The 11,210-nt window shown below is 43.6% G+C and overlaps 1 protein-coding gene across 1 annotated transcript; it reads left to right on the forward strand.

Annotated features, from left to right (window-relative positions):
* The first annotated feature begins 5,994 nt into the window (after positions 1-5,994).
* LOC147433294 (F-box/kelch-repeat protein At5g15710-like) lies at positions 5,995-7,759 on the forward strand. The gene has a single exon (XM_086492904.1). It carries the CDS (start codon positions 6,072-6,074, stop codon positions 7,287-7,289), a length of 1,218 nt encoding a protein of 405 aa, XP_086349030.1. The 5' UTR covers positions 5,995-6,071; the 3' UTR covers positions 7,290-7,759.
* Positions 7,760-11,210: the final 3,451 nt, after the last annotated feature.

Raw genomic sequence — 11,210 nt, forward strand, 5'->3', positions numbered from 1 at the left:
ACATTAATTTCACTCTCTTTACTATTGTCAGCCATTCTAACAACTTTTAGGTGTAAACTTTTTAGGTATACTTTGGCACTTCAAGCCCTAGTTGCTACTCCTCTTTACCCCTTTAGAAAAAGCACTCAAGCTATTGTACCCGCGGCTCGAATACCATTAATTGCAAGGAATAGAAGAGAGGGTCTTTCGACACCAAAACAGCACCGGCTCCTGTCAAGCTTCTAATAGCTCAATAGTGGTTAAGCCGTAGGCAAGCCCCGTAGGACTCCACTATTAAGACCATAGCTCTCGACGGTGATGCCCCGTTAACTGCACAAAGGCAGGCGCACTGCAAGGCTGAAAAATCCCTATTCTACTTACTCACAGGAAATTAATAATACCAACCATTTGTAGCTAGCTTGAGGACCTCCCTTCTTGAGCAAGAAAAGAGAAACCTTGAGCTCTGATACCAATGTAACATTTAATGGCCTAATAACTTATGTGTAGTGGAAATTAGCATGAACATAGTGGGCATTTCATTAGAATAGATTCCTAATGAGAATTACAAGAGTGCTTGGGTGGAGAGAGCAACTAAAAGCATAACACCTAGTTAGATAGCATCAACAATACTTTCAAAAGAGAGAGAAATTAAGCTATTGACAACAGTTCAGGACCAGATTTTCATGGAGCCGGTCCCCCCTCCAAAAGGCTTTGTATTATGGTTTCTCCCATCAAGAGAGACATTGTACAATACAATTCTTTGTGTTCCTTCAAGACTAGCTAGTGCAATGAAGATGGAAACTTCATACACCAAGCAAAACACTTAATCAAACACAACTTGAATTATCCCCGTTCTCAGACCCAAGACCTCACACACCTTCGAAGATGGTGAGAGCTAGCAGGGTATGAGAGTAGATTGAGAGGAAGAAGGAGTATCTTACAAGAAAGATGTACATCTCCTCACATAATCACTCATATTAGCATAGATTAGCTTAGTAATTAGCTTGGTAGAGGAGATGAGCATGCATTGAAGCTTGGCTCTTGGTTGGATTTGCATCCACATGCCAAGAGAGTGTTGATGTAGGCTTCTATCTCACAAGCTTGGAGTAGGTGATGAGCTCTCCATTAAAGCTTGGGAGGAGATAGAGTATTCTTCCTTCACACATGGTCAAGTGTGTGTGTGTGTGTGTGTCAATGCCAAGAAAAAATCAGCCCCCTCTCTCTCTTGGGCGAGCCCTAGCTGCTAATTTGGTATGGCTTTTGCCTCATTGGACCCCCCCCAAGTCAAGCCAATAGGTATTAAGCAGCATAAGTGATAGCCTTCTGACATGTGTCCCCCTTTCCCCTTTTGTGAGAGCTTTAGGTAATTAAATAATTAAACTAAACTCTCATTGGACCCCTTTGTCTCTTGGCCAATAGAAATCAGGCAAGCCATGGGGCTTCTGAATGCTCATTGGACCCTTTGGGAGACTGCCCAATAGTCTTCTAGGAGACTTAATTCTCATTGGTTTCTTTTATTAAATGTTTTTAAATTAATTAAACTACATTTACTCTAGCTTAATTCTCATTGGTCCACTTCAAGGGTCTTCCAATAGGAATTGGGCACACCTTGTGGGCATCTGGCCTAAGGAGCTGACATGTGTCCCTCATTCCCTTTGTGTAAAGGGAGCCTGTGTGTGTGTGTGTGTGTGTGTGGCTTTCTCTCTCATCCCCTACCTTTGGGACTCGCCCCCTCCCATGTAGGGATGTGCAAAGACTTTTAGGGCACACACAAAGCATTCAATTTTCCCTAGGGTTGACCTTTGGACACAACCTTTGAATTTTGGAACCTTAGCATTTTGGAAGTCTTAATGGGCTGAACCTTAGGGTCTTTTTAGCCCATTGTTGCACATGGCTCTTTTGCAGATGGCCCCCCTTTGGATCCCTATTTTCCCTCCTTTGGATCCCTACTGTGGCCGGTCTGCTGGCTTAACCAATATTCTAGCTTTTTCTCCCTTGGCACTTCCCCACATTAAATGATCACTTTAATATGAGAAAATCATTTAGGAGAATTAGATATTGATTATTATGACAGTCCCCTGTAGCTTCCCTTCAAGTTTCGATATGATTTTCATGATAAATGGGCGTGATGACTGTAGAGCTGTGTAGAAGGACATAGGCAGATTACTTGGCTTTCGTGCGTTTGATTTGCTTGTAGAGTTAGTAGTTGCATCTCTTCGAGTTCACTTCATTAGGATTGACACCCTAGTGACTTTCCATGACTCATCCGAGTCGCTTCCCCTGTATCGATAATTTTATGTTGATGCTTGAGAGCTATGCTATGGACGTCCGTCGCAGCGATCCGCAAACAGTCATGTGCTTCTAAAAGCAAATGTATCATGGTGGATGGCATTGCATGCAGCTTTTGACTAAGGTTAATAAGAGAAATCATATGAAATAAAAATCATGCATGGTAGGAAAAAGACAAGCTAGTGCGTTGGCTTATGTTGTGATGGGCTCATACTAAATATGCATGAGGATTAAATATCATAAAGAAAATAAGGTGAAGTAAGAACATGACTCTCGGAATAATTTATTAGATGAGATATATAATTTTACCTTATATATTATGCGTGCATATGTACATTATGGAGAATGTTTCCATGCATCTAAATACATGTATCACTGTGCTCATCACCCATTCCCACTATGTACGTGCTACTGCATGCCATCCACCCCCTCTAAACTTGCACATCCTCCTGTATGTGCCACACTTGAGTTTTTAAGGGTTAATCCTTATAAAGGCATGTTGTCCACTTCCTCCTCTTCTTCTTCTCTTGGTGAATCTGAGCCTTCATCTTCATTAGCATCACATGCCTCACTCTCATTCCTTCTTTTGAAAACTTTGATCCTTTTTCCAGCAACATGAACCTTTAGTTCTGTCCCATTAAGCTCAATTTAGGTCATAGAAAAGCTTACCAAAGTTAGCCTTGGAGCTATCAATAGGGTTATCCTCTGGATCAACCAATGAGTTCTTGTAGAACCTTTGATCAAGGATTGCGTAGATCTTTTCATCGTAATACCTTGGAAAGTTTTTGGCTACTCATTCTTCAGGATCCATTTGGGCCCAAGAGATCATTCCAAAAGGCATAGCCTTGTCCCAATCCCCTACTTTCTTAAATTACTTTGGGAAAATGTTCTGCCATTTGTCCATGCATTGCAAGGGAGTTTGTGTGACTCCACCTTCTTTGCACCATTCCGCTACCTTGCGTCATCGTCATCCAAGGACAAGACCCACTCTGTCTACCTCTGTGCATTGGCCAAGAACTCATGGAGATGGAATTTCACATCCGCCAAGACACGAACCTCTTTCAAACTCCAATTGCCATGATTGGCGATTGAGTCACTTGCGGAGAGCTTATTACGGAGAGCCTTTTGTGTTGCATTCTTTGAATTCTTCTTGCTACGCTAACCACGAGATGGCTTGGATCCCTTCTTGGTGGTCGGTGTCTTCTTGGTAACATCCTTGTCAGTTGAAGATGTCACCATGACGTCGTTAGTTGCCAATGGAGTGGGTGGAGTTCGCAAGGGTGGTGGATTGGGCAAGCGTAGTAGAGGGCCAAAAAATGAAGCTCCAATTGGCATGACTCTATGAGTGGCCGAAAGAAAGCGCTCCAAGGGTGATGACAAACGAGAGGTGAAGGTTGACACGATCGAGGATGAAAGATACGATGCGATCGGGAGAGAAGGCTGTGATGCAATTACTTAGGAGAGTTGTGACCAAGAGAACTCCTTCCATGGCTAGCTGTCCTCCATGTCAGACGAGAGGCTATTAAGGTTAAATGCAAAGTTCTCCAAGATGGTTAGGGCAATTGGAGGATAGAGAGTTGCTTCTGTTTGTGTATGCGTCTAGGTTGGGGAGAGAGAGAGAGAGAGAGAGAGAGAGAGAGAGAGAGAGCACTAAAATGCTATGTCGTCAATGCAACATGGAGGCAAATCGCCACCAGCCATTGCACGGCACAAAACAAGGTGGGAGGCATTTTTGAGTTTGTTGGCCATTCTCTCAAATAGGTAGTATCCAACGCGGAATTTGCTTTTGTCGACAGCAGCGCACGCGTGTGAGCGAGAGAGAGAGAGAGAGAGAGAGAGAGAGAGAGAGAGAGAGAGAGAGAGAGAGAGAGAGAGAGAGAGAGAGAGAGAGAGAGAGAGAGAGAGAGAGAGAGAGAGAGAGGAAATCATAGTGCTATCCTGAAAAGTGTAGTTGCCATCCCTTGTGTAGACCTCAAATTGGCGGCTAGTGGGTTTGAAAGTGCATCAGGCAAGCAATAAATTTGATGTCTGGTAAAGTTTTTCAACGATGCTTTTTTTGGTATAGTTGGGGAGTGGAATCATAGTAGAACTATGTCGGCTTAGTTGCCAGTGTGTGACCATAACAAAGCCTTAGTTTCCAGGAAAAAGAACGGGAAACTAAGCCTTGCATGACCACCACCTAAGATGGGCATCTCAATGTATTTCCCTTCCATTGCCAAGGTTCCCCTTGCATGACCACCACCTTAAAAGGGAATCTCAACGAATTTCCCTTCCATTGACAGATACCCTGCTTTTAACTCATTTGTATAGAAGGGCATCTTTTAAAGGAGCCCTTCTAATGATAACTCATGAAAACTTTTCCCTGAAGACGACAAAAATAATGCCTTCCAAAAGGACAGATGGTTGTCAAATCCTATCACATTCTCAGCTTCAACTTCAACTTGGAGGAGAGAGGATTCATGGCAGCTGAATGGGTTGAAATGCAGCTATAAGGGCGAGCAATGTTTTGGCCTCTAAAGACCTTAGTATCCAAGGGGACAAGGTAGTTCAAATTTGCTTGTTTGACAAGTGTCCCTATGGAGCTTAAAAGTCTTGTGAATGAATAGAAGAGATTATTACCTTTTGAATGCTATTTTTCAAAAGTCCAAAGGTGCATTCGTTTTTGACATGTTTGACAAAGGCTTTTAGATAACAAATGAATAAACAATATATAGGAGTTTGATCCCATAATATGAGATATTGATAAAGGATCCTTTCATTTAAGGATTTTTTTGACAAAAATTATAAATTATTTTATTATTTTTTATGCTTATCAAATCTAGTTTTTTTTAAAAAACATTAGAATATTTCTACTTTTGATTTTTTTTCAAAAGACTTATTAAAAAGAGAAACAAAAAATTATAGAGTACCTTTTTTTGGGCCAAACTCACAATTGTGAGTCGATATATTGTAATAAACATTAAAAAATGTACAATAGCCTCAAGCTAATATCAAGCCTTGAGGGCCCGTTTGAAACATCAAAAGGCTTACACAACGCCAAGTAACATCGAACCATTACCCATGCACCCTTACTCGTTGCAAGAGGTCATGACCGCTAAAGATGCCTAGTTTCACTCGTTCGAATTCTGTTTTTTCCCATGGCAATGATCAGTTCACTGCTTTTGTGGGATAATGTCCTTGATGTTAGCTGCCATGGTGTCATTCTAAAAAATACGACAGTTTTTGGCTTTTCACATGTGGTGACAATATCAAAATCTGACAATTTGAGTACATATAAGCAACGCTCGGCTTTCAATTGCAGGAGAGACTCGAGATAGGCTGAGTTTTCACCTTTTCAAAATAAAATTTTAACTCTCATGACCCCTCAGCAGTCACTTTTTTTGCCTTTTGTAGCCCCCCAGAAGGTTTTGTTGTGTGAGAGGGATTTCCTAGTTTTGCGCCAAGAAATTATTTTTTTTAAGGTGCCTATAATTGGGGGCAGCCCATGTGACTGGTAGCTGCGGGTTGGCAACTCTCCACGTGAACTCGATGCTTCACCCCACGCACACAGGGACGGCGCCCGTGAAGGCCTCGTGGGACAGCCTCCTCACTTCACGTGCTTCCAGAAATCGATGATCTATGTGGCGACTGGTGGCCAATAGAGTTCTACCTCGTGGCTCGTTTGTCAGCACATGCACATGGCCCACTCGTGAAGGACTAACAGACAGGCTGCTGTGATAGAGCTCATACGGGCGCTAGCGAATTCTGCTTTTCGCGGATCGGTAAGCTGAATGGTACTTTGACCTGGCACTGGCCAGCTCGCGATGGCGATGGGGAGGGAGTGCCTGTTTCTCTTCATGGAGGACGAGGTCGGAGGTGGGGAGCAGGCAGACAACAGGGCAGCGCGGACGGAGCAGATGGACGGGGAGGTCTGGAGCCGGCTTCCGGAGGATCTGTTGCGCATGGTGCTGGTGAGGATCCCGATCTTGAGCCACCGGCGTTTCATGTGCGTGTCCAGGAGATGGCGATCTATGCTCTCTGACCCCACCTTCGTGAGGGAGTGCGACTGTGCTGCAGCGGTGGGTATGGCCACAGCTTGGTTGTGCTGCTTCGGGGTGGAGGAGGCAGGATGGCAGCAGCAGCAGCTGTCACTGCCGCATGCGTGTCTGCGGCCACGGAAGATGTATCCGTCCTGCCTGCCAGGAGGCGGCTCGTTCCCCCTAGATCTGTGGGCCTCAGACAAGGGACTCCTGTGCTTCAGCAAGCGGAAGCAAGGCTACGGAGAGACGTACCTCTATGTTTGCAATCCAGTAATGCGGATGTGGAAAACATTGCCGGTGCTGCGGTTTGAGGAGTTTGAGGTGCTGCACCGAGCGTTCATCCAGGTTGCCATCGATCCGAGCAGCAGGGAGTATAAGTATGATGTGGTGTTGCTGGCAAAGACCTTGGTTGGCAAGTGCCGACTCTTTGTATACTGCAGCTCAGTAGCAGGTGGGACGTGGAAGCGGATGGAGTGGGACATTCAGGCGCCATCCCCGAACCGGGAACCTGTGCTGTGTAAGGGAGTACTTCATTTGTGGAGGAGCTCTCCGGGGTTGGAGAAAATTGAGGACTCCAGTTTCTGCAGCAGGAGCGGGGTGGAGGTGGACAGTATGCCGCACCCTCCCCCGGCCCCTTATCGGAAGCTGGTGGAGGTGGACGGATGCCTTTTTGTGGCCTGGTTTGTTGAGCCTTTTGCAGGGATCTCGATCTCGAAGCTGGACGAGGAGAAGGCAGCCTGGGAGCATGTTTCCGTCTGTCCTGCCAAGGATTACATGAGTCTCACTGCTTCCCGCACGACGCCGGTTGTGGCCAGGCTGAAGGTCGGAGCTGTAGCGGGCCGCTTTATATGCTTGTGCACAGAGAAGGCCATGTTACGACCGGCACTGGTGTATGACACACGAGGCAAGACGTGGTGTGCTTGGGACTTGGGGGTGGCAGATCCACGCAGTCGGAAAAGGGTGTTCCCATTCCAACCGATCTTGATGCACCTGCAGAATTAAACTAATTGTACCATGATCAATGCTCTCATTGCAGGCTATAATTATATAGAGCATAAGCAAAACCTGTAAAGGTTTTCAGCAAATGCAGCTGGAGGGCATGTCTCCTGATTCTCTAGCTTTGGTTTTCAGCTTGAAAGGCAATTAGGAAACAAAGGAAGCAATCAAAAAGAGGTTGGAAAGAGAACCTATGGGAAACACGGGTTCGATTGTGCCAAATAGAGCAGCTTGTTTGCAGAAGCACAGGAAGGGAGTGGCACGAAGTGTTTAATGCAGGGGCTTCCTGCTAAATTAACTGCAGTCTCATGAGGAGCTGAGCATGAGCATGGAAACGACCTTTTCAACCGATGAAGCTTTCTTTTGTTCTGCGCTTGAAAACTTGCAGCCCTCTGCAAGAAAGAATAGTTGTAGTAATATATCTCCCTTTCATGGTGTGATGAAGTTTGCACTGAATGTATGGCCTTTTGTCTGTTGCTAGTGAGATCAAGTTGAACGTGTCTACTGTGAGTGGCCATGGCGACCTTCGCGGCCAGTTAAATTGTGTGTTTGTTCTCGACACCCAATTTTAGCGGGTTAAAAATACACATAATCCCGTTTTGGATTTCATTACGGAAGAGTGCAATTTCAAGGATTATCCCTCTAAAGGAAAGGAAAGAGGGGCTTTTGTATAGAGACTAGCAAGGCCCTTTGAGGTACATGTACAAATTGATAGCGTATACAATTTCGTTTGATCATTCTAGGCTCGGTTAAAAGCTATCAAAGTAGAGGATATTTTTGCGCGGCTCATGTTGGCTCAAAGTTGATGAAGATAAAATATTATACTAGTGTCATTTTTAATTAACACAATAGTCACCAAAGGACATGTTCATCGCCGTGCACAGGCAAAAGTGCCCTTCCTCGTAGGCCCTTTGAAGGAGGGTTCTAAGTGCCTCAAAAGATATCAAAGCATACAAAATGTACCCTCTATTGTGTCTCAAGCTCTAGTGATGAAGTTCTAGCTCAGCTATGTGCAATGTTTGTGTGAGCATTGACAAGATAGAGCAAAGAGCCAACTACCAACCTTTACTATGTGGCATCATGGGACGTTATAGCATCATTTTGACTTAGGTTCAAGCTAGGAGTTCACACATTCAACAGAGAAATCCTAGAGTACTAGATTGGAAGCTAGCGGTAGTACATTGATGAGAGATGATTTTGCCTTTTTGTTCTTTAGTATACATCATACGAGCACATGCGACCCACCTCACTTGCTCTTACCAACAACGGGACACTTCAGGGCTCATTAATGAACATTTTTTCAATGGCCATTCCTACACACAGAAACACTCACACTATCTCTCATTTCTCTATCCCCACTTTTAAATGTCTCTATGTATCTATGCATGCATATAAGTATGTGTTCATGTAGCTAGGTGTGTGTATGTATATGTGTATGCAACAAAAAAGCATGCACGTAAGTATGTGTTCATGTAGCTAGGGGTGTGTATGTATATGTGTATGCAACAAAGAGAGAGAGAGAGAGAGAGAGAGAGAGAGAGAGGCAATCAATGTATTCCAACAAAGCATATATCCTAGAGGGGATGCCACACAAAACTCATCCATGCACATTTGAACATTTGTGAAAAAATGTCAACTTCTTGTATATTGTAACATGTCTTCAAGATGCAAACATAAGAAATTACATTTAGAGAGCGACCCTCACCTTGCATCTCTTAGAAAACCATAGAGCTTCTTTTTCAAATTCATGCAAAGCCCATGCTGGACAAACCCCATAAGAAATGGATTTTGAGAGGACGTTTGGACCAGATAGCTCATCTAACGAGTAACCACCACTCTACATTGATTGAAAATAACTCAATACACCTTGCAATTAATGAATTCCGAGAAATCACATCCATGAAACGAGCCAAAGAGATCTTATAGGCATTGGTAGGAAACATGATTGTGCAACAAGGTAGTAGAGGGGCCACAATCCATGTAGATGGACTTGAAGGCAGATTTATCCTCAAAGGAACCAATGTGTGTACTTAGGCACCTACGTATAACTCACGACCATAGAAGAGCCATTGTTCCCTTATATAATGACGATTAGCATAGACTGAGACAGAGGTGCAACTAGATTAGTGTCACCCACAATATCATCATTGATACTTGGGCTTGCTACCCCATATCTGGCTGCAAGTAGGTCAAAACCTTGCCATGGTTCTCTTATATATTACGTGACACTGCTAGTGGTCAAATTGTTGATGGTATGGAAGGGCACCTACCTTGAATGTTGGAGCTCTTTAAACCTATGGGGATTATTAGAGCATAGAAAGGTTTTAACTCAATGCATGGCAATAGTAGCAAGAGAGAGAGAGAGAGAGAGAGAGAGAGAGAGAGAGAGAGAGAGAGAACCAGGGAGATTGTAGATGTGGGGATGGAGTGCATCATTAGGTGTGGGTGTAGATGGATAGGTGTGTGTAGTTTGGGATGCTTAGATGTGAGCATATGCAAGAAAGGTTTTGTGGGGATGTGGAGGGAGATTTTCTTAGATTTTTGCTCAATTGAGCCAAAAAAAAAAAAACAAACTTGCTTCACTCCAAAATCAATTTTTGGAGCGAGCTTTTCGAAACGAGCTTTTTTACTTAATCCCTCTCTCTCTCTCTCTCTCTCTCTCTCTCTCTCTATATATATATATATATATATATATATATATACACACACACACACACACACACACACACACAATGTATACTAGTGGGACTGCCCCCTTTGACGGCGGTTCTACCTACGACAGCAACAACCAAGAAATGTACAAAGCAATTTTGCCCAGCCTAAAATGTTGTGCAAAATAGGATGTGAGTTTTGCACATATATATAACACTCCGATCCTAAGTTTGACTCCGCTTATTGTAAAATGTTATTTCTAAGGCCTACAATAGATCCTAAGTTTGACTGTGCTTATTTTAAAATGTCATTTCTAAGGCCTACAATAGAGAACCTTTCTTAATCACACCATAGCTTTGCCTCATTTCACTCAAGTTGTAGACAATGTATTCAAAACGCATGAACTCTACCTCTATTTTTCCAAAGCAAAGTGGCTATCTAGATAAATGTGATTATCGGGCATTTGTTATCAGATTCCAATAAGACAGGTTGAAAATTAATGAGCCATTTTTTGCCCCATAGAAGTACACATTTTTCTCAGAGATATCCGCATAATGTATAAAACGAACATCCACCATCAGACATCTGCAATTTGGAGCAAAATGTTAAGTATGGAGCCTGATTTACCCCTTGTAATTTTTTGTGGTAAAAACGCACATTTGTAAGGTCTCCATTATGAGGAGAAGCCATCATGCGTAAAGAAAAATAACTCGTCGAAAAATAAAATCACTCGTCAGAATATTCCTTCTCGTTGAAATATTATGGCCGGACGACGGCCGGAAAGTGATCAGAAAACGACCGATCGGTTGGTCGGTAGTCAATGGCCGGTGGCCGGTGGTCGGAAGTCAATGGCCAGTGGTCGAATTCAAAAATGGACTTGTTTTCTCAAAGGCGGCCACACATGAGCGGATTGGAGGGTCCGATTTAGACTTATCTACACAAGGGCGGCTATGCATGGCTGCCTCTCATGAGAGAGGGCAGCCCTTTTGGTCTATAAAAGGAGGCCATATCTACGCACATTTCATAGTGTGAAGTTGATGCAACAAGGTGAGTGTGAAGCAAGGCGGCAGCTCTATTAAGGGTAAAAACCCTTTGTAAACTACTTCTTGTTTTGAAGTACTAAAGCCATTGAGTGGCTGCTTTCCCGTGGACGTAGCTCACATTGGGTGAACCACGTATATCATGTGTACTCTCTCTCTCTCTCTACTCTATAATCTCTTGTGTGTGAAATCTATCTCTCTCCATTAAGTAATCTACTCAAATGTCTATTTAGCT

This window comes from Adiantum capillus-veneris, chromosome 20 (assembly GCF_014529385.1).
Source record: "Adiantum capillus-veneris isolate H3 chromosome 20, ASM1452938v2, whole genome shotgun sequence".
Taxonomy (NCBI): Eukaryota; Viridiplantae; Streptophyta; class Polypodiopsida; order Polypodiales; family Pteridaceae; genus Adiantum; species Adiantum capillus-veneris.